The 23120-nt window shown below is 55.1% G+C and overlaps 2 protein-coding genes across 2 annotated transcripts; both read right to left on the bottom strand.

Moving 5' to 3' along the window:
• Nucleotides 1–2909: 2909 nt before the first annotated feature.
• On the bottom strand, nucleotides 2910–6992 carry REEP4 (receptor accessory protein 4). Its single transcript, XM_033133728.1, has 8 exons — nucleotides 6435–6992; nucleotides 5538–5610; nucleotides 5070–5146; nucleotides 4857–4977; nucleotides 4328–4441; nucleotides 3780–3915; nucleotides 3505–3659; nucleotides 2910–3416 (listed from the first exon to the last, which is right to left on the bottom strand). Exons 1-8 carry the CDS (start codon nucleotides 6464–6466, stop codon nucleotides 3351–3353), a joined length of 774 nt encoding a protein of 257 aa, XP_032989619.1. The 5' UTR covers nucleotides 6467–6992; the 3' UTR covers nucleotides 2910–3350.
• A 1457-nt stretch (nucleotides 6993–8449) lies between these two features.
• On the bottom strand, nucleotides 8450–18633 carry LGI3 (leucine rich repeat LGI family member 3). The gene is made up of 8 exons (XM_033133727.1): nucleotides 18042–18633; nucleotides 17074–17145; nucleotides 16228–16299; nucleotides 15821–15892; nucleotides 15627–15698; nucleotides 14763–14932; nucleotides 14447–14611; nucleotides 8450–12391 (listed from the first exon to the last, which is right to left on the bottom strand). Exons 1-8 carry the CDS (start codon nucleotides 18245–18247, stop codon nucleotides 11574–11576), a joined length of 1647 nt encoding a protein of 548 aa, XP_032989618.1. The 5' UTR covers nucleotides 18248–18633; the 3' UTR covers nucleotides 8450–11573.
• Nucleotides 18634–23120: the final 4487 nt, after the last annotated feature.

Raw genomic sequence — 23120 nt, 5'->3', positions numbered from 1 at the left:
CCAGTCTGCTCTTCGTGAAGTCACCACACAGTGGGGGAGAAAATATGATGTGCTCAAGGCAAAAACAAAAGTCCACACGATAACAGAGATGGCATGGTCTTGATGAGCACTCAACTCCAAGAGGGCCGGGGGAGTGATTACAGAGGGCGGCCTCAGGGCCATAAGGTCTGAGTGGGCTTCAAAGGGCAGATAAGAATAGGACGACTTGTGGCGTTAGGGAGGAAGAGCATGTCAGGGGAACAGCATGGAGCCATGCAACGGTCCATGTTGACAGAGGTGGGCAACACGAAGCAATTTGGGTGTAGGGGAGGCCAGCTGGGACAGGAGGGCCGGGGAGGGTGACAGGTATCACATGTACAGGACAGGGTGACCAGGCCAGAGATCACAAGTCTTAGGAGCTCGAGGAAGGGGTGGCAAGTCAGGGAAGGCCCCTCGGAGAAAGCAGATCTGGAAGGAAGGACATGACAGGCTGGGAGAGAAAAGACTGGAGGGCCGGAGATTCATTCAGCTGGAGCAAAGGCCTGGAGGCTGATGCTGGAATTAATGTGATGTGCTCAGGAGACAGAAATAGGAGCAGCGTGGCCGAAAGCAGGAGAGGTGGGGACACCGGGCCAGGGAGGAGGCTGGGGTGTAAAGCAGGAATCATGGACCTGACACAGCATCATCAGTTCAGCCTGGGGACCCAAGTGCACCTGCTGCTCACCCTAAGGCCCCATTCTAGGAATGGCGGCATGTGTAGACCAGCTCCCACGCAAGCTCCCTCACCGCCCTCGCCCCCACAACATCAGGCCTCCCCCCACCAGCTCCCTCTCCCTTGGAGTTTTTGCTTCATTTTGCCCCATTCATCACACGCTTCTCTGTTTTGTTCCCTCTATCAAGGCTGCTTCTGGTCAGGCTTGCATCAGGAGATGGGGCCCCAACCCATGGGTAGCACAATTGCTTCACCTCTCTGAGCCTCAGTTTTTCCATCTGTAAAATGGGCATAACTCCTACCCGACAGGCTTGTCAGGAGGATTCAAGGAAATCATCTCTTGTCAGGTGCCCAGCACAATGTTTGATACATCCTAGTCTCCTTCTCCTTGCCTCCCAGGCAAGAAACATCTCATTTACTTTAGTCCTGCACAGCAGTTAAGTACACTGACTCTGGAGCCAGACTGCCTGGTTCAAAGCCCAGTTCTGCCACTTACTAGCTGTGTGCCCTCTCAGTGTCTGGTTCCCTATTTGTAAAATGGAGATTATAATAATAGTACATATCTCATGAAATTGCTGTGAGGATTAAATTCACGTGTGTCAAACATTTAGAGCAGTACCTGCTCGGGTGGTCACATTCCAGGTGCTAGCCATTACTAGACTTTGCATCCCCCAATATTTGGCCATATGCCTCATACCTGGTAGACGCTCAATAAAGATTGTTTGAATGAATAAATGAAGAGACAATGCAACAAGACGATGCAAGGGGGCAGCAAGATAGGAAGTCACTGAACCCCGAGCCTGGCAGATTAAGTGCCTCCCCCAAATAAAACCCTGATAATCCCCACACCAAGATTTAATCCAGGGTGGCTGGATAGCTCAGGTGGTTACCGCGAAGCTCTGAACAACAGGGTTGCTGGTTCGATTCCCACATGGGCCAGTGAGCTGCAACCTCCACAACTAGATTGAAGACAACGAGATGCAGCTGAGCTGCCAGAGGGGCGGCCAGATGCCTCAGGTGGTTAGAGCGTGAGCTCTCAACAGCAAAGTTGTTGAGATTCAATTCCCTCCATCGGATGGTGGGCTGCGCTCCCTGCAACTAAATTTGAAAACTGGCGACTGGACTTGGAGCTGAGCTGCGCCCTCCACGACTAGACTAAAAGAACAACGACTTGGAGCTGATGGGCCCTGGAAAAACACAGTTCCCCAATATCCCCCTCCCCCCAAAAAAGAAATCTTAAAAAAAAAAAAGTGACTCCACCTTCCCCAGGTCATTCCAGGTTACCACCCCGTCTCCCCTTTTCACACCCAGCACCCTCATCCACCTCTTTGCTTATTGAACAGCAGGATGGAAGAGTAGCTATGGAGGTGGAAGAGGGGAGCAGTCCTGGGTGAAACCAGCATCCAGGGGCAGGACAGGGCAGAGCCTGACTGGCTGCCCCAGGATTAGGGTAAGGGATAGGGTGGAGGCAGCCCAGGCACAAAGCCTGAGTTTCAGGACAACACAAGAGACTCCGTGGTGGGGGCAGGCTGAGGACCAATGCCCATGGGCAGCAGGGAGCAGCAGCAGAAAGGGCCATTGCAGGCCAGGCCACAGTTCTGCATGGTCCCTCCAGCCAGCCAGCAGCCAGGCCCCTGCAGGGCAAGGCTCTGGCGAGCCTCCGAGCCCCACCCTCCGTGACCTGGAAGCTGGGGGCAGCCCAGACCCTAGCAGCTGCTGCCCTCTCGCGGCCACTCTGTAGAGGCGCCATGCTCCCAATGTTATCTGAGTATTTCTTGAACACGATGCCCGAGCTGCCTGGAGACCCCTGAAGGCCCACGGAAGAAGTCAGTCTCCCAGACGCAATCTGCTCCGCAGCTCACAACCTCCCTAGGTCACCACTTTGCCCAAGCCCCCACCACAACTTTACTGCCACGGGTTTCTCTACCTACCGTACGATGTACCTTCTGGTCAAGACCCATCCTGCCTCTCCCTCACTGCAGTCTTCTTAGCCTCTGACCTCTCTCAGTGTTAGTCCCCCACTCTCCCATCTGCGTTCTCAGGGGTCCCCAAGAGCTTTCTGTGACAGGACTTGCCCCATCACAGCTCTTTGTCAATGGCTCTCTGCCCTAGAAGACTGGGCCCCTCTGGCAGTGTCTGTCCTTTCTTTAGCCTTCCTCCTAGACTGTTTAATAATGTGTGCTATGAGGACTGAGAACAAAAACCAGGAGAAACGAAACACTGTTACATATTTATTTATCAAAACTTGCACAAACCTGACTTCATTCACCAACACAATACACACGAGGACACACACACAGGCCTTGGCGAAGGCTATCAAGTACTTTGAAGGACAAGAAGGAAGAACACAGTTGGGTGGGCTTTGGTTGCATTCACAGGGGCCTGGGGAGGTCTCTGGTCCCATCACTGAGAAGGTGGAGGGAGGAGAAAGGCAATAAATAGAACCCTGGGCACAGTCTCTTTGGTACATTGCAGGTCACCCCTGTGCATGGCCCGCAGCACCTGCCCCTGGCCCTTAACCAACTGCAAGAGCCAGGAGGGCAGAGCCTAGGCAGCTGGTGCAGGCAGGCCTGATGTGCAGCCAGAGGGCCCCTCCAAACAGCCCCAGCGCCCTGCAGGGCAGGGCACGAGGTGTAAGACTGGGCAGGTTCTGTAGACCCTAGCTGCCCATGTCTGAGGACACAATCTTTTTCCTTGTCCGGACCTTCAGGGAGCGTGAGGTGCTCTGTGGGAGAGAGAACAGGCACACCATGAGAGGTCCAGGCTGACCTGCCAGGGCAGCCCACCTCCCCTGTGCCTTCCTCGCCACGGACCTCCCGCACCAGCGGCTTCTTCTTGATCACACGCAGGCTCTGGCTGCGGCTCAGAGGCTTCTCTCGGGGCCGGGTTGTCGGATGGGGCATGGCCTCTGTATCGGACCATCGCTCATCCTCACTGTCACTGTCCTGCAGGCCCCCTGCTCGGTACCCTTTGTAGAAGAGAGGGAAGCCAGGGAGGCAAAGCTGGACATTTACAGTCTGAAGGCCTGGGGCTAAGCCCTGGGGAAGCCACAGTCTGCATGGAGGAAGCCATCCCCCTGCCTACTCACTGATGGGTGGCCTTCGGCGGGGCACCTGGTCCTCCAGGTAGAGGGGATCCTGGTAGGTGGAGACAGGCGTGTCGGGGATGGAGCGCAGGTCCTGCATGGAAAAGCTGCGTAGCCTTCCGGCCAGCGCATCCTGACTCTGCAAGAAAGGGAGAGCCACTGCATCACTGAGGGAGGGGGCAGGGCTCCTAGCAGGAAGGGGCTTCAGCCAGGGCAGATGCCCAGGGAAATCAAGGGCTGACCAACAGGTAAACACCGGGGAACAGGCCTCAGAACTGAAAGCAACATGGCAACCTTCTAGCCCCAGGCCTTTATGGCACCAACTAGAAACTTAAGGACCAGAGAGCAGGAGCAGCCACTTGCAGTGTCCGAGCCAGGGAAGTACACACTTCCAGCTCCACGCTCTTGCCAGTACTCCACCTGTCACCTCTTACCCCTGTGCCGATACGGACAGCTGTTATCTCTCAGCACCCTGACAGAGAGCTGGACTCGCCCAAAAGGCACTGGTGGTGGGGAGGGGCTGCTGGAGGGCTGGGGCCCACCCAGGGCACCTTAGTGGCAGCCTGCACAGCGGCTGTCGCAGCAATGTTGAGGCCCCGCTTCCCAACGCTGAGCACCGTTTCATAGCTGCGCTCCTTGGCCTGCACGATATATGTGTCAATCTCCTGTAGACGAAGGCAGAGAGAGCTCAGGGGACGGCTCGAGTCACTCTTCTTCTGCAGACCCAGAGAAGCCACTGGCTGCCACGCCTCCCAGCCTACCCCCACCCAGTGGGCCTGAAACCACACCAAGAGCAGGGTTCCACATTCACCTAACACCCACTCCCACACCTCAATGAATGCCCGTGCTCCAGCCTCCCCCCACTCCCCGCCATCCCCAAACCAACTTCCAGCTGATGTTTCACACTCTCAAAGTCCACTCCCAGGGGCCCCCATTTGATTATCCCAGAAGCAGAAGAATGCTAGACTCTGTCAAGGTCACACAGGTAAATAGCAGCAGGATTGGGATTAGAAACCAGGTGTCCCCCTCTTTCTCTCACACCCACCCCTGTGCTTCCCTCCCTGCCTCCCCCTGGGGTACCTTCTCATGTCGGGACAAGGACGGGTGGACAAATTTGCGGTAAAGCAGGCTGGCCCCCTTGGTGTAGGGTGAAAGCAGCCACAACACGAAGGCCATCTTGAGCTCATAGTAGAAAGGGAACCTGTCAGAGCATAGGAGGGGCAAGATCAGCCAGGGAGTCAGGCTGAGGGTGGGTCATCCCTTCCCACTGCCCACACAGCCCTGCACCCATACCAGGAAATAAAGATGTCTGTGAAGATTTCCACCGCCATGAAGAGTGCAAAAACGATCCAATACATCATCCACCGGACCTGGGAGGGGGCAGGGAGGTCAGAAGCCAGCGACTAAGCCTGCAAAGCCAACTCCCCTGTCCTGGGCTGACCCAGCCCTGAGATGCCAGAGAGCCTGTCCCGCTGCATTCTCTTGGCATCTGTATAGCCCTAGAGACCTGCCTCTGAGAAACTGCCACTCATTCCTGTACCCACCCCCAGTGGGCTTCACCCCTAAGGTCCTGCGCAGGCCCCCTAAGAGCTCATCCTCCACCCATACCCACTCTGCTCAGGATCCAACAGCCGATTATGCCCCTGGAGGAGGGGGAGGTCAGCTCAGATTGTCCCCATCTTGCCAAGTCCTACCATACCCCCCAAGGCTGTCATCCCACCCCTACCTGAGCCAAGCCCTCCTGCCAACCCCCATACTCACATATTCACGAATGTTCTTGGTCTTTACAGCCTTGTAGGAAGCATAAGCTGGGTACAGCATCCCAAACACCAGCCTAGAAGAGCAGCCCAGAAAGCAGAGGGGGAATGTGAGGGGCACCATGACCCTCCCATCTCCCCACAGGTGGCCACCTCCCCCACAGGTCTGAGGTGACAGGGCCTACCCTGTTCTTCCCGCTTGGCTTGCACAACCTGCATCTGAGTCAGTGCCCTGGAGGCCACCTCCCCACCCTGCTGTTTACAAACATCCCAAGCCTGCCCAGGCCTGTGCAGTGGCCCATGGGTGCATGATAAAGCCAGAGCACACACAGCCACTCAACAAGGCGGGTGGGAGACAGTCTTGTGAGCTGGTGAGAGCACCAGGCTGTCCCCTCCCATGGACATGCAATCAGGTTCAGGGCCGCCAGACCTGGCACTGCCAGGCTGCAGACAGGGATATTCAAACCAGGTACTATGTTTGAAAGGTGAGGAGGACAAAATGGGGAGGTGAGGCCAGGATGGTGAGTCACGTGACTGCGCATATGGGAAGCAGGCACCTGGATTCTCCGCCCACAACATGCCACGACACCTTGTGTTTGCCAAGGGGCTTAGGGCCAGCCTGTGGTTCTCCACCCCACGCACCTGTCTGCATTGTGTGTGAGTGCAGAAAGGGTCGACATCAGCCAAGGAGGCTTTGGGCGCTGGGGAGACAAGCTCGCGGTGCCGGGTGCCGCGTGCATGCCCCAGCCCGCAGATCCGTTAACCTTTGCGGTGAGTGTTGGGGGGGGGCGGTTGTTGTGACGGACCTCAGAAAGTCCCGTTTAGCACCTGACGTTCCCAGCTTCCACCCCAGGGGCGGGCTGGCACCCGGGGAGAAGGGTGTGAGAACGGCCATACTCACACCACCAGGCGACAGATCATCCAGGACACCATCCTGCAGTCTCAAGGGCGAAGGGAGCCCCCAAGAAGACGCCCCGAGAGACGCTCCGGCGGGGCTGGGATGGGGGAATCAGCAGAGGTGCAGGAACCAGGCAGGCGCTCAGGCTGCCCCTTGGCGGAGGCGGAGTTCGCCGCCCCCTAACTCCGCAGTGCGGAAAGACCAGCCTGGCTGGGGCGAGGAGACCAGAACACCCAGGAACTGACTTGGAGCGGAGGCCGGCGGGCGCGCTCTTCCGCCCCGCCGCGCCGCTGGGACAGTTACGGCTCCGACCCGCACGTCCTGCTTCGGAGAACCAGGGGTTCTGCTCTCGGCCGGGCGCCGCTGCGGGTACCAGGCAGAGGGTGGCGGGTCGTGGCCTCCTCTAGTGGGAGTGCCCGGGTCTCGCGGCGCCCTGCCTCCGGCACCGGCCTTGGGGCGGAGTTTGCAACTCACTTGAAAGTTGCACGGAACTGGGATCTGCCCAATCCCAGGGCTCCTGCGCGCTGCGCAGGAGCAGTGTGGCCCTGGAGGGGGCGGGGCGAGGTCAGTGAGGCGAGCGGCCTGCCCCTTAAAGGGGCGGTGCGCCTCCGACTCGCGGGGGGCGGGGGGCTAACCGTAGCTGCCGTCCTGTTCCGAAAGGTTAAGGGGTAGGAAGCGGTAACCAAAAAGGTGGGGCTGAGGGAGGAAGAAAGGAAGGAGTTTTGGATTCCAGCGTTCCGGGGCTCCTTCAGTGGCTTCTCCTTAATGTTTCGTTTTCCCCTCAGTTAAAATGGAAAGGGCACGAGATGAGTGTAGGTCCCCTCTTCGAGGCTCAGGCACAAGCTGGAAGAAGGTTTAGCTGAGCAAATCCAGGTCTTACCACACTGGGTCAGGAGCTCAGGATGGCCTCAAAGATGCCGAGCTGAGTAGAGGGAAAGCCGGGGTGGGGCGAGGGAACCGGAGGGACTCAGCACCCCCGTCTGCCTCACCCGGAAGAGCGACTTTCAGGAGCTGGCTTCTCTCCGGGTACCTTGCCAGAGCCCGCAAGGCTGGGCAGGCTGACCGCGAGGATTTGAGAGATTCTGGGCAGGGCCCCCAGCTCCCCATGCCTTCTTCACCAGAAATTTGAAATTCCGCCTATTCCTGGGAGCCAAGAATACAAATATCCTTGAGAGCTTAATAATATCACCGACTGCCATCTTGCAGTGCATTTTTGTATGCAGGGTCTTGATTTTTACAAAGATCCTTTTTTTACCTTGTAGGGAATACGCTCAGTGATGACAAGTCATTTGCCCACCAGCACCTGGTGGCATTTGTTGCTGGTCGGTGGATAAATGCTTGGCTGGATCAGTCTTTTTTTTTTCCGTGTGGCTTTGGGAGGGGACGGGAAACACAGACAGACGCTTCTCTGGGAGGGAGGTGTACACCTGGATGATGGTGGGAGGCTCAAAAGAAAAGGCAAACGCTGCTGCTTCTACAACTTGCCACATGGGGTTGCATTCCGTGTACCTCTCCTGCTTGGTGCCTCCTTCCTCCCTCTAAATGGGGAGCACAGCATCCCCCAGCCTGCCATCCCCCCACAGCCTCGCCTCTGCCTCAAGGGGCTAAGGGGAGGGTGACAGCAGAGCTGCCCAGAGCTGTGGGGGCAGGAAGTGGGCAGTTATTACTTTTTATTGGAGCCATAGTTAACACCCACCACCCCTCAAAAGGATGGCATAAGTAATGATGGGGGCCAGGGAAAGGAGGCTTCTTGGGAATAAATTAAAACACATTGTGATTATACTTAATTATTATCATCAGTTTTATTGGTGTTGCTGAGTGTGAGAACTAGCAGTGAAACTGGCCCTCAGGAGAAACTCCCTCGAGGCCCTGCCACCTCCCTCTCCCTACCTAACCACCCCCTCCCCTGGGCCTAGCTCCCACCCTGCATTGAAGGAACAAGAAATGCCAAGGGCTAGTATCCCACCATCCATCTCTAGGCACAGTCCTTGGAGCAGAAGGGTGAGACCGGCTCAGTAGGGGACTAGCTCCGGAGGAGCGGGGTAGAGGTAGGGAATGCAGAAGACGGAAGGGATATTCTTTCTTCAGGAGGTAATGGTACCTGGGCCGAATGTGTGCATGTGCACCTTGAGTCCTTTGGTACCTGCCACAGAACCGCCTTCTCCCCTTGTGACCTTCCAGGGTCATAAGCCTGACCTCAGCATCACAGGCCTCTCTCTACCCCCGCCCCCGCCCCCCCATTCATCGGGGAAAGCTCCTCTGTGTCAGCTATAAGCCATCCCAGCTGGGACAGTCTCTCACATGGAGACTTCTGGTCCCGATAACTGTGCTTGGGAAATCTAAGGGACAAGTTGTGAGGAGTTTGCAGCTGAGAGCAGGGCCTAGCATGCAGGCGCATGACGCTGGCAGCTGGGGGGTATCATCCTCCTCAGCTTTGACAGAGTGAGTGGATTCTGCCTCCCGTGGCCTTTGGTCCTGAGCTGTTGACACAGTCACCTGGTTACACTGGGTTGCTAAGCAGCTCTCTGGACACACGGATGACCCCCAGGGCAGATGACCAGGCAGGCATAAAGTAGATTTCATTCCCCATGTGCAGAGAGCTGGGCATTCAGGGAGAGAAGTGTTTCCTATCCTTGGGAGTAGCCCGAGGTGGGGGTGAGGAGAAGACAGTCAGAGTGATATTTATCTTGCTCCTGAGCGACAGGCTGACAACGGGTCCGGGAGACTCAACTCACTTTCCCTGGCAACCTCTCCTTGGCACAGCGTGAGGGCCCATTCCCCATTTGAACAAGCAGGAATTCCCAGAACAGTATGGCTGGGGGACCCAATGGGGCGCCTGCTAAGCCAAGGGCACTTGCATATGGTTTGAGGAAACGGAAACCCAGACACATCACCTGTGAGATTCTCCATTGTGATGGGTGGTCAGGAGCAGGGTTGGTTGGGCATCTGAGACTACAGGTAAGATGTGGGGTACGGGGGTTTTCAGACCAAGGGTGGATAAGGAACCCTAATTCACAGACAGCAGTTCTCCCTAAAGGGCACCCTTCTCCTCTCCCACAAAACAGCCTTCTCTGTGCTACCTCTGTGTCTCATATAGTCCTACAGACCAATGAAAGTCATACTTCTGTGCCAGACATACTCTTTGAAGTGTCTTGCGTATATTAATAGACTAGCTATTGAATGCATTTAAATTTCACACTAACCCTGTCAGTTAAGTATCATGGTTCTCCACATTCTACAGATGAAGAAACAGATACAAATAGGCTAAGTGATGTGGTTGAGGCCACCCAACTAGCAGGTGGCCCAATCAAGATTCGACAAAGTAGGATTTATCATCTGTGTTGCAGAGGGAATTCAGGCTCCGGGAAATCAGTCCATTTGCTTGACATCTCACACCCAGAGCAGAGGGTGGCAGTGATAATGGATATTTACCCAGCAGAGGGGGTGGGGAGGAAAGGCACTGCTGACCTTGTCCTTGGTCATGTTGATTGGAGTGACCTGACAGGGGGACAGACTCCAGTTTCAGTGGCCCCAAAACTGTGATCTCCAGGAAGGAACATTTGGGCCATGAGTCAGCTCCAGGTGGTGGGGACGAGTCACATTGGCCTAGTGTCATCACCATGAACTCCTGACCCCAGTACCGGCTGACCTTGCGGGTGTCCACTCACTCCTCGGAGGGAAGGGGGCAGGGAGGAACAGGGTCTGAAAGCCAACGCTTTCCCCCTGGGAGCAGCAGAGACAGAAAAAACACACTCGGTTCTTAATGAAACAGCTACTGCTGACTGTTGCCACTGGACACCTGAGCGCTGGCAATGGGGTGGGAACTTTTTATTTGAAGTAAGTGAATTATAGCATTGCACCCAAGTGCCCCCAGCATCCTGCCACCAGGAGCCCCTTCCACAGTCTGGGCACAGGGAAGAGCCTCCCTTCCCCCTGCCTTCTTTACCCGCCTTGCCCCTCCCAGCTATCCCCAGCACACAGCAGAGGGCAGCAGAAGCTTGGCTCCCAGGAGCCACTCCATAAGGCCCTCACCCCTCTACCACTCAGCTTGCACTGAAAGGCGAGGCCCCTGGTGTGTGCCTCTGTGGACTGGAGGGGTGCCAGGTTCCCCAAGATGCTCTCCAGCCCAGCTCTACTCCTGGCACCCACCCACATGGTTCAAGTGCTTGCAGGGCCCCTGGCCTGACCAGCTCTTGGACCCATCCAAAGGAGCCAGCACAGCTCAGGGTCCACATCTCAAAGGCGGGGCTGAACCAGGGGTTGGGGATCTGAGGTTGGGACAGCTACAGGATAGCAAAGCAGACAAGCTTTTGTCTGGGTGGCCTCCTGTCCATGGGGCCAGCATCAGAAAAGGAAAATCCAGGGAGAACAGAGCCAGCACTAGGAAGAAGTCAGGGTCTGCTGGGGCTGTTGTTACTGCTTTGGGCAGAGGGGCTTTGCCACCAGGAGGTCAAGATGGTGCCCAGAGGCTGGCACTACTATTCCCATCCTTATCAGCTGCAGGGTGTGCATACCAGGGGTGAGCAGAGGAGGACGGTACTATGTGCCCCCTCCAAGAAGAGAGGCAAGACAATGATGGGGAGCCCCTTTCAGCCGGGCTGAATCTGCATATGTGCGAGGGAAAATGGGTGTGGACAGGTGTGTGTGCGTGTGACTGAGGGTGCGGGCCAGTGTCCGCGTGTGCATGCAGGAGGAGCGGAGCGGGGGTGAGTGTGCCCACCGTAGGAAGGATGTGGTCGTGGCTGCAATGTGGGGTATAAACAGGTTAAACAGACACCTGGAGCACCAACAGGAGAGACCAGAGGGTCAGAAGGAGTAGCCCAAGACCCTCCCTCCCCGCACCCCTCCCCCTCTCCAGGCTAGTGCATGTGGAAGGCAGCAGAGCGAGGGGGCCTGCAGATGGGGTGTGGGGTCCACAGGTGTCCACAGACAGAAGGGCCCCAGGCACTGGATTTCCTGGGGCATCTATGAGTCCTCGTGCTGATTACAACTACGATTCGTGGCTCCCAGGGCCAATCCACGTGGGGCTCCCCAGGAAACTGTGTGTGCATGAGGTTGGCTACATGTGCCTTCACCTGGGCACACATGCTGCTCACACAGAGGTTCCCCCTCAGCCTCCAACCCAGCGGTCTCGGCACCCCTCTAGGCACTGAGATCCACCACTATGTGTCGGTACACAAGTGTCTGTCCCTTGAAGCTGGGGGCCAAGAGCAGTTGGGCGTCCCCAGCAGGCATGTAGCAGAAGGCCCGCGGGGCCTGCACAGCCAGCTCCTGGAACCGCACAAACTTCTGCCGCCCCTCATCCCACTGGTAGATCTGCGTGAAGGAGAAGTCACTGCCCAGTGCCAGGTAGCGGCGGCCCCCCACAAGGAAGGGCTGCAGGGCCAGGGAGCCCCGGGAGGGCAGGGCCTGCACCTCGGAAAAGCGGCTGCCCTCCCAGCGAAGGATCTTGGAGTCCCCGATGTAGCGGCTGAGGCACAGGTAACTGTCACGTCCGGCGCGGAAGTGTTTCACAGCCTGGGCATCAGGCACCTGAGTCACCTCACCCTGGGCCACAAACTGCTTCTGGGTGCGACTCCACTGATAGATGACGGGAGCCTGGGAGCTGCTGGAGACAATCAGTCGAGGCTTGCCCTCACCGTCCACAAACTCCAGATCGGTGTCGCGGTGCCAGGCGTGCAAGGCCTGGTGGGAGTAGAAGCCATTCTGGTGCCAGCGGTAGAGGCTGGTGGCGCCCGCCTTGGAGCTGTCGGCCACGGCAAAATACCAGTCGCCGTCGATGCGGAAGGCCTCCAGGTCGTTCGGCTTGCGCACGCGCTGCGGGTCGATGTCCTGCAGCTTGGTGAAGCGCGTGGTGTTGGGGTCCCAGTGGTAAATGTAAGAGCCTCCAAACAGCTGGGCCACCACCACATACAGCTGGCTATCCACCACCATGGGCTTGCAGTGCACCGCGGAGGGGGCTGCCAGGGAGCAGAGAAGCAGCATCAGGCAGCGCATGCGCCAAACGTCCCGCCTACACCACAGCCTCAGAAAACAGGGTCAGTTCCTTCTGCCTCTGGGCCAGGGTGAAGGCCCTCTGCTACAGTAGCCCCTCTCCACTGTAGGTCATCTAATTGTTTCACAGCTAGTCATCAATCTCAGCATCACCCTCCTTCCACTCTTGACGCCAGGGTTCAACTATAAGCTGACACTGAGCACAAAATAGGTTTTCCTAGATATTGACCGACTGTTGAACCATAATGCCAATTATTAAATTGATACTGTGTGCAGAAACTGTGCTAAGTATGAGTGCACTGCCTCAATTAATCATTCTGAAACGCACCCTCTTACTTTACCATTTCACACAGAAAGAAACTGAGACTCAGAACTAAGTGACTTGCCCAAAGCTATCCCTCTAGCAAGTGGCCAGGCAAGGGGAAGGAGGGCGTGTTTGAGCTCATCCACAGCTGGGTGCAAAATGACAGCTTGCTGTCTGGAGAGCTGTGTATGAAAAAGCATTCTCCCAAGAACTCCTACTTTTGAAAGGCTTTTATGGACAAGAGAACAAGTGTACTTGTGCTCACAATCAGATTGGTCTGACCCTTTTGCAGGCACCCAAAGCATATAGGGACACACTCCTCACCTGTCCTGGGGTCCCCAGTCATCACCTTCACCCGCCCTCCTCCTTTCCATCACCCCACCTCTCCTCCAACGGAATCCCGTGCTGAGCCTCAGGCTCTGGCAGTCAGCACCCCGGTCCGTCCCACAGCTTGGTCTGCTTGCCCAGCTCCTAATGATTACCTAGCTCCTGAATGGCAGCTCAGACCCTCCTTGCCCACACACACTTGAGTACCTCAAACTCCAGCTTACCAAAACTCGGCTCCACATCTACCCCAGAAACTGCTCCTCCTTCTCTTCCAGTGTTCTTGTTGTAAATTTGTGGCACCACCTAACCACCCTGTCCAGAAATGTGGGAGTCCTTCACTCACCCACAGCTGATCAGTCCCCAAGTCCTGTCAACCCTCTCTTCTGCTTTCTAGTACAGTTTGTGTAAAATTCATGTCATTTCATCCTTAAATGTTTGCTAGAACTCACTGGTGAAACCACCTGGACCTGAAGTCTTGTGTTGGGGAAGGGTTGTTTGTGTGTGTTTTGTTTTTTTTAATGATTTCAAGTTCTTTGAAGACAACAGTCAATTTAAATTTTCTGTTTCCTCTTGTGTCAGTTCGATTCCTCTTTTCTAAATATAATTCTCCATCCCCACTGCTGCTGCCCCAGTCCAGGCTCCAGCTGACCCTCCCAACTGGTCTGCCCACATGTCCTACCCCATGGCTAGCCACTCTCCACGATGCTCACAGAGGGAGTTTACTAAAACACAGACTGGATTGGTTCACACACTTTCTCAAAGCCTGTCAATGACCTGGTCCTCATCTCGCTCAGGCCTCATCTGCCACTTTCCACCTGGAAGCTTATGCTGCAGTCACATGCGCTGCTTATTGTTTACACACGCCTGCACGCACACGATAAGCTGTTGCACACCTTCTTGACTTTGCTCATGCTGTTCCCTCTGCCAGAACACCCTTCCCACATTTTATCCCTCCTAGCTAAGTCTCCCTTGGCCTTCTAGATTCAGCGTAAACTCAGTAGATCCCAAACTGAGCTCACTAGCTGCTCCTATCTCCTCCTCCCCAGCTCACTGGCACCACCTAGTTACTTAAGCCAGGAAACTGGTCAGCACCTCTGACTCATCCTTCAGAGGTGCCGTCAGCTAGGCATCCCTTCACTAGGAAGCCTTTCTTCATTTCCCAGGGTAGCCTTCTCCTTTGTGCTCCCAGAGCATCGTGTTCACATCTCCCTCCTAGCACCAAGATAGTATATGGATGTTATCTGTGTATGTATCAGCCTCTCTCCAAAGACTAAAACATTTTTACGAGCAGAGACCATGTCGCATCTATCCTTCTCCCTATAAGAACTCAATGGAGAGGAACAATGGAGCCTACCCGCCCACCCAGCACAGCCAGGCCTGGCGCAAGTACCTGGGATTCTATCATAGTCTCGAAGCTGCCGTTCAACATAGTCCCACTTGAGGACAGCACAAGCACTGGCACCCGGCTGGGCCAGAGCCACATAGAGATCGCTGGAGTAAAGGAAGGGTTCGGCTGACACCGCTGGGAAGGACAGGGTCTGGTACAGCACGAAATCTGCAGGGATAGGGGTGGGCGGGGAGTAAGAGCTTGCCGGGAGGTAAGGGTTGCTCTGCGGGTGAGGCAGGAGGTGGGGGGATTTAGGCAGTGCCTGTGGAGCTGCTCTGGGGATGCCTAGCCTGAGGCCAGAGGCAGGTGCACCTCCTACCTGTGGTGATGCAGTCGAACTCCCGCAGTGGCAAATCCTGCACCTTGTGCTCTTGGAAGCGGGGCGGGCTGGCGCAATAGATGGGGGCCACCGTGGTGTTGGTGTGTGCCAGCCACTCCACCAGCCATTTCACCTTGCAGTCACAGTTGAGTGAGTTGCCCCGCAGGTCCCTGATCACGAAGGTGATGGAGGGGACACAGAGGGGGACAGAATGTCAGCCGCTCGGCCCACCCAGGCCCTTGAGGTTTCAGAAGTAGATATTATCAAGGCTGTTGCTGGTTGCTCACATGGCATCTTTGCGCTGATTAGAAAAGGGTTCCCCTCAGGATGGATGCAGCCCCATGGACACATGCTTGGCCAGTGGAGTGGGGGCTCAGTTCAGCCCCTACTTACCTCCTTAGGCAGGTGCCTTTTGCAGTGCATAAACTGCACAACTCTGTTCTGTACCCCAGTTCCTTCCATCCTTCCACAACCCAGGGTGTTTGTTTTCTTGTATAAATACTGATCAATGACTTTGGTTCTGTGACCAGACTTTAATGTAGATTCAAATCAAGCATACATTCAGAAAGCACATGTTTAAAAAACACACACATAGTGTCTCATGTGCATTTTAAGAGGGCCCACAGATGCCTTGAGAAACCCTAACTTAGAAGCCTACCGATATATATATATATATATATATATATATATATATATATATGTTACTCTTACTCAACCTAGCCTTCTGGGAGTCCCACACCCCCCACCCACACCCTTCCAGCCTCTCAAGACCTTATGACCCTCCCAATCTGGGCTCCCACAACACTGCCTCCAGGGACATGCCCCTCTGTGGTTCTGTTAAAAATACTAGGACTCAGGCCTTACAAGTCACTCAGGATGTCCAGGGGCCGAAAGATGTCTCTAGGCAGCGTCTGCAGGTTATTGTTGGCCAGTGAGCTGCAAGAGAGACTTCTGGGTCACCTAAAGATCGTGACCGAGGCCAAAGGCCATAGGAGATGGGGGTGGGGTAGGGTGGGTCGGGCTTTGGTTCAGAGAGTGTATGTGTGGAATGTACTCACAGGTGTGTTAAAGACTTGAGTCCTCTGAAAGTAAACTTGGATAGTGCCCAGATGTCATTGTTCTCAATGAAGCTGGAGGAAATGAGAATTGTTTCAGTCATCAGTCAGGATTTCGGGACCGCTTCCCCAACTGATTGCCTTACACCCCACCTAGGTTCCAGACCATGGCCCTGAGACAGGCTTCCACTCCAAGTCTGGAGATTATTAAGCCTGCGGTGACAAGACATCCAGGCAGGATGGTTTCGATAGAGGGACGGATGGAATGACCTCTGCTTGGGTCCTGCAGTCAGAGGATTCCAGGGCTCTCACTTTCCCCGGGCTTCCTCAATCAACCTCCCCTCTCAGCCCAGCCAGGCCCTCTTCCTTCCTCCCTTCCACTGCCCATTTCCCCTTTCTTTTCCACGCACAGGTACTGCAGGTGCGACAGTCCTGTGAAAGCGTTGTCTCCGATCAGCGTAAACTTATTGGAGTTGAGTAACCTGGAGAGACAAAGGCAAAATTAGAGCTTCCAAGGGCATGATTGCTGCCTCAGCCCTGGGTTTCCTCAAGGCCTGGCTGCCCTGCCTCCCACCTTCGGGACCCCAGCAGAGAACCCCAGAGCAGCCTGGATAACAATACCAGGCAGGAGCCTATTCTGGTCCCAGAAACTCCCAGGGTCCCCATTTGCTCCTAGGGTAAAAACAGTCGGTGTAGATTTCTGCGGGCAGGCTGGGTCCTTCCCCACTGGTTCTCTCTGCTCTCTCTCTCCTATCCCCATTCCCCACCCCTCCATCTGGGACTGATGGTAAGAAGGAGGTGGGGTAACTCCCAGGTATGCTCTCTTGTGACTGGGGCTTTGAATGTAAACAGCCCCTTTTAGAATTACAGGCTATCTGGTCTTCCTTCTGTTTGGTTTTTCTTCACATCCTGGGCTCACCTGTCTTTAATATGAACCCTCTCCCCTGCAGTGTCCACCCTCAACCCAAGTTATTCCTTTGGGTCTCCATTCCTAACTGGACCCCAAACACCCACTTCTTGGCTTTTGCATGAGACCTCTGCCCTTCTCCCCAACTGCTGCTTCCTCCACCCCTCCTGACTCTAGGCTGCTCCACCTTTTGTGACAGATTCCATCGGGCATGTAAGGGTCACCTGCCTCTGAATCTCCAAAGGCTACCTGCATGGGTTCTCCTCTCCCCAATCCAGGATCTGTCGCCTTCCACTGCCCACCCCTTTCCCCAAACCACCACCCGCCTTCCTCAAGGCCCTGTCCATACAGGAACTGCAGCAGTGGCAGGTGGGAGAACGCTCCATCCTGGATCTCTGAGAAGGCAGCATTCACCAGCGTCCTGCAGGGGACACCTGAATCAGTACTGTGAGGAGTATGCAGGGACTGTGCTGGGTGGGGGGGTGCATGGTGGACAGGGCAATGGTTTCTATAGGCACTTGCTCTGGAAACTCGCCATTTCGCCAGCCTGGCCCTCCACCTGGGCCTGTCTTCCCCTTCTCCTCACTGCCTGCCTTCATCATCACCCACCCAGACGGCCTCCCTGAGCACCAATGGCCGCAGATTCAGCTTCCCCCTCAGCCAAAAGAAGGTTCCATTACCCACACCTTCATCATCCTCCAAACACCCACAGTTACGCTGGGTGCTATTGAGCGATAGGACCCTGGGATGGGAGTGGGGGGATTAGCACTGTGCTCTTTTTGTTTCCAGAGGCTGCTGCTGCAAATGACAGGTTGGCTGGCCCTGTGCAGAGTGGCTGGTGAGACCAGTGGCAGGTGTCTGCCCCGTGCCAGGGTGCTGTGTGGGTGCATCTCACTTCTACCCCTTCCCCTGCTGCCTCCTTCCCTCCCCCCACTAGAAGCCTTTCTGCCCTTGGTGTGACATCACAGACAGGGGCCCACATGCTAGAGTAAACAACCCCCTCCTGTCTCCCCAATCCTGAGCCCTGCACATAGTAGGTCTCATTGATGCTGCTGGTGGTGATTCATTTTGGCCATGAACTCCTGCTTTCTCCAGCCGTGGCTGCTGAGCCTGCATGACTGCAGGACTCCCCGCCTGGCTGGTACCTTGAACCTCCAGTTCTTGAGGACCCCCCTGGAGTCCTCCTGGTTTCCACGCTCAGTAGAAGCGGGGAAGCGGGGTTCTCCCCATCCACTCCCAGAGCTGTTCATGCCTTCCTCCCTATCTTGGCTCACCCCCCCCACCCCCACCCCACCCAGGCCAGGGCTGGGCACTCACAGAGAGATGACCTCGGAGGGCAGGTTCCTGGGCACTGCCTTAGAGTCCACGCAGAAAGCCGTGTCCCTGGTGCAGGAGCAACTGGGCGGGCAGAGGGGCGTTTTGGGGGGCCTCTTGGCACTGACCTGCAGCATCAGGCAGAAGCCAAGCGTGGACAGCAACAGCAGCGGCAGCCGGGAGCCGGGTCTGGGCCGCAGCCCCGCCATGCTGCCGGCAAGGTTTGCCTCCGGCCACCGGCTGCCCCTGCCCCACCGCTCTCTGCCACTCTGCGGGCTGGCACCGCCTGGCCACCGGCGGCTGCTGCCGCAGCGAGGGGCCCGGCTGCCGGTTGCGGAGAGCGGGCTCCTCTAGCTCTAGGTGCCGGCTGCAGTCCTCTCCCCTGCTCGCTCCCGCGAACCGACTCGGATTGATGCGCGCAGAGTAGCGGAGCAGAGGGCTGCCCGGCTGGGATGGCTGCGGACTGCGGAGGCGGCCGCGGGGGCGCGCAGGGCGGTGGGGGGAGTCCCGGGCTGGGAGTAGCCAACGAAGGGAGTGGTTGCGGCCCTGGCCGCCCTATGCTGCATGCCCTACCGGAGGTCTCTGGGCCATCTGCTTGTGTCTGGCATCCAGAGCGTCTGTGCATGTGTGCGAGATATACATGTGCGTCCTAGATGGCAGGACAGCGTGCACACCTGTCTCTGCAGGCCCGTGAACAGATCCCCTTGTGAGGCATTTCTGCACTAGGGATCTACGTGTGTGCCTCGGTGTCCCCGTGTGCATGCCTTGCCCTCAGGGACACGTCCTCTAAGCAGATTCATGGGCATGTTGTAAGTGACAGGTGTGTATCTGCACTCACATTTGTTTCCACAGCTCATGAACATAATGTGCCATTGTGTCTGTGTGAGCGGAAAAGGGGAATGTCATCACTGAAGCCGGCGTGGGAATGTGTGGAATTCTGGAACATTTCTCTGGCACAACCACAGCCTGTTGGAGCTGGGAAGGGCCTTGGAAGTTTCCCAGTCCAGCCCTGTGTTTAAGAAATGAGGAAACTGAGGCCAGAACCAAGAGGAAAGTAGCCAAGCTTGATATCACACCTACTATGTGTTGTGGACTCTACTTACTTACTCCTGTCCACCTTTTGAGGCAGATGATATTGATCTCGTTTTACAGAAAAGTAAGACTTATAGTACCAGGGGGAAAAAAGTGACAGAGCGGAGGTTTAAATCCACTCTGCCCAATTCCAGGCTTAACAGTTGTTCTTCCACACCCGGGGTTTTCAGTGTGGCCCAAGCAGCCCAGGGGTCCTTGAGAACCTTTCAGGGACTCTTTGAGGTCAAAACAATTTTCCTATTAAAGACATTATTGCCCTTTTCACTTTCATGCTCTCACAAAGTACCCTGGAATTTTTTTCTATTAAGCGAGAAATGAAAGAAATTTGTAAAAATGTAAAACAATAACATTCTTCTCTCTAATTTTTTTTGCTTTGTAAAATGATTTCACTTAAACTTTATGTTATTTATGTTATGTAATGGGTTTATTATTGCTATTTTAACGCATGAATAAATATTTTTTTAATTTCTCAGTAAATAATAGATATAACCCACATAAACAAAAGCTCTTTGGGGTCCTCAATACTTTTTAAGAGAGTTAAAGGACCCTGAAACCAAAAAGTTTGAGAATTGCTGCTCTATGCCATGTTACCTCCCTGGGGTGTGGGTGTATGGTGTGTGTGTGTGTGTGTGTGTGTGTGTGTGTGTGTGTGAGGGGGTGACTGTCCCAAGAGCTGCCAGGTACAGAACAAGGGGAGCCTAGAAGTCAGGTGATTGGGCTCCCAGTCTGGTGCTCTTTACACATCAGTCCAGGAAATCGAGATCACCGGGTTTAAGATGCTTTCCCAGCTGACCCCAGCATCAGCCAGCAGGGGATTCTTTGGTCTGAACTTAAGTCCATGTTCTGCCAGACAGGGATGCCCTGGCCCTTTGATGCATCCAGCTTCCCGTGCTGCCTTCCCCATGCCAGCTCGTGGGAAGATAAGCAATGGGGGTGGGGACGGTGGCTGGGGCAGCTGGGCAACCATCTCCACTCGTCCCTGGCACGGCTCTGCCCAGGACACAAAGGGCAGAGTGAATCCTGTCCCGCCCCTGCAGCTGAGGGGCTGGAAGGAGAAACAGGGAAGACACACATAGAAGGAGGGGCTATTGTGGGGCTTTCCACGGCCACAGTTCTCAGAGGCTTTAACCCAGAGACAGACAGAAAGGGGGAGGCGGGGTCCTACTCTTAGTAGGGTCCTTCTCTAGTAAGACCTGCCCTGGGAGTTGAAGTAAATAGTGATAATCATGGACTTTCACATCATGATGTCATTGGATTCTCACAACAGCCTGGAGCTGGGGACAGGCAGACAGTATTAGTCCCATTTCACAGATGAGTACTCTAAAGCCTAGAAAGATAGGATGTCTCATTCAGGGTCCCAGAGCAGGCCAGTGAATCACCGAGTCCTCCACATACTGAAGGAATGAACTATTGACCGTTTGTCAACGAGCCCCCACATGTGTGGGGATAGCCTTATCGTTGACTATAATTACACGTTGGGTGCGTGCAGGCTCCTTGCTCTGGGGCAGGTACAAAGAATCCTCAGGAAAGCTTGATCCCAGGGCCAGTCTCATGGCTGGCAGCTAGGTTGAGTAGGTAAGGCAACAAAAAGCACCCACATAGCTGATGAGACCATCAGGGAGTGTTAAGTGGCAGGTAAACATGTGTCAGGGAGGCTGGGAGATTTTGGAGGAGGGATGGGACCCTGTAGGCTGGGGCGGTAAGGTCACAGAGTAGGTGCTATTGGTTCTTGTTTGGCCTTTTAGGGTGGGTGGTATTCAGAGAGGTGGAGAGGTGTTGAGGGTGGGCTTTCCAGAAGGGAAAACCGGCCTAAGTAAAGGACAAGAAGAGAGAAGCCTGCAGTAGAGGGCTAGTGTGAGGAGCAAAGGGACAGCTATGCAGGACCAGCTAAAGCGCCCTCCCTCCTTCCTTCTCCACATTTCCCAAGATCTCTACCAGGTTGCTGGCAGCATCTGAACTTCCCTTACGAAACTGGAGGGCATCCTTCCTTCCCAACTTCCAAACAGGCAAAAACGAGAGGAAGGAAGGAAGGAAGGAAAAGGAAAGGAAAGGAAAGGAAGAACTGTAAAGCTTATGAGAAGCACAGCCTAAGGGCAGCCTGCAGGGGAGACTGAGGACCGGAGAGGACCGAGGCTTCTCTCCCAGAAAGAGCCCCCTTTCCCACACCCTGTGATGATGGCAAGCCCGGCCAACAGCACCTGTTCAGAACAAGCTCCTCAGCTGGACTAGGCAGTCCCCGAGATGCCCACAGGGACCTCCTGATGCTTGCAGTTATCCTTGGCCCTCCCGCTGGCCTGCTGCCCACCTGGCGCAGGCCCAGTATGTGTGAGTCAGCGATCAATCCCAGTGTTGCCAGGACAACTGGGGGTGGGAGTGGGGGCTCTGGGGGCTGTCTTCTGCCTCTGGCACCTGCACACAGCTGAGGCTGCACACTGAGAGGAGGCCGCTTCCCCCTCCTCCATGAACCCCTCTCCCCCTGTTTCACTCCTCCTAGGACACTGGCTGCTAGAGGCTTAGGCAAATATTTAAAGGGGCCGTTGGGGGTGGGGCAGTGAGGTGGGTGGTGGGAGCAAACATTTCCTTCCTTCTCTCCTTCTCCAATCTTCTCAGGGGCTCTCAGCTCAGATGCCATGCTGTTGTGCAATCTGGAGGCTGAAGGCCCTCCAGCTGGAGAGGGGGTTGTTGTGGGGACAGGGGAACCTGCCAGGGCTGAAGAGTTGGGGGTCTGCTCAGGATTGAAGGGCAAGGCCAAGGTGCGAGGGAGCCCCTGGGCAAGGGACAGGAATTGGGATGAAGTGTTGGAGTTACGGTATAAGGAAGATACTAGAGGGAGGCCAAGAGAAGAGCGAGGTGTGGGGCTCTGATTTACACACTTGGGAAAGTTTAGAGTTAAAGGTGCCACAGAGCACACCTGTCCCAGCAAGCAGAGGGGAACCTGAGAGAAAGGATACAGCCATCAGTAGGCTTGTTTAGCACAACGAAGCAACAGCGATGGCTTTGGGAAGGAGGAGGAAAGAGATAGAGGGGAGGAGAAGGTCCACAGAGTGGATCCCATTTGGGCAAGTAGTGTTCTCCAGGCAAATTTAGGATCAGAGGATGTCAAAGGAAGAGTGCAGAAGGGAAGGGTGATGGCAGCACCAAGGAAGTGCGCTGATTCAGGGGTGAAGAGATTGGGAGCCCATCAGTCACCACACCCAGCCCGGTGCAAGGCTTTCTGGACAGAAGAAAGAAGTGTCAGGTGTGGAATCTGCAATCAAACGTCTTCAGTTTGAGCTCTGAAAATGGTTTGCCATTCACTTGACGCAGAACACCCCACAAAGTCACGCAAATCAAGAGGCTCAAGTCTTTGTGTTTATTTTAAAAAACACTCATGAAACTGCCCAGGCCATCAAGGGTATGTATGTCCGAAAAGCCACCAAGTATCTAAAGGATGTCACTTGACAGCCGTATGCGCCATTCTGTCGTCACAATGGTGGAGTTGGTAGGTGTGCCCAGGTCAAACAGTGGGGTTGGATGCAGGGTCGGTGGCCCAAAAAGAGTGCAGAACTTCTGTTGCACATGCTTAGAAATGTAGTGAGGAATGCTGAGGGTTTAGATGTAGATTTTTCTGGTCATGGAGCACATCCGGGTGAACAAAGCTCCCGAGATGAGGTACAGAACTTATAGAACTCTTGGGGGATGAACCCCCCAGGTGAACAAAGCTCCCAAGATGAGGTACAGAACTTATAGAACTCTTGGGGGATGAACCCCTACATGAGTTCCCCCTGCCACAGTGGGATGATCTTTACTGGAGAAAAGCAGATTGTTCCTAAACCAGAAGAGGAGGTTGCACAGAGGAGAAGAAACGGAAGAAACAAAAACGTTGGCCTGGGAATAAATTCAGCATCAAATAAATGCAAATAAAATAAAAGCAGGAAAAAAACAAAACAAACAAGCCCATAGCAAAGAATGGAAAACCTCATGTTAGTAAGAATTTGTAACTGGAGGGGA

This window comes from Rhinolophus ferrumequinum, chromosome 18 (genome assembly GCF_004115265.2).
Source record: "Rhinolophus ferrumequinum isolate MPI-CBG mRhiFer1 chromosome 18, mRhiFer1_v1.p, whole genome shotgun sequence".
Taxonomy (NCBI): Eukaryota; Metazoa; Chordata; class Mammalia; order Chiroptera; family Rhinolophidae; genus Rhinolophus; species Rhinolophus ferrumequinum.
Note: the sequence above shows the minus strand (reverse complement) of the source record. Positions and strands in the feature narration are given on the sequence as shown.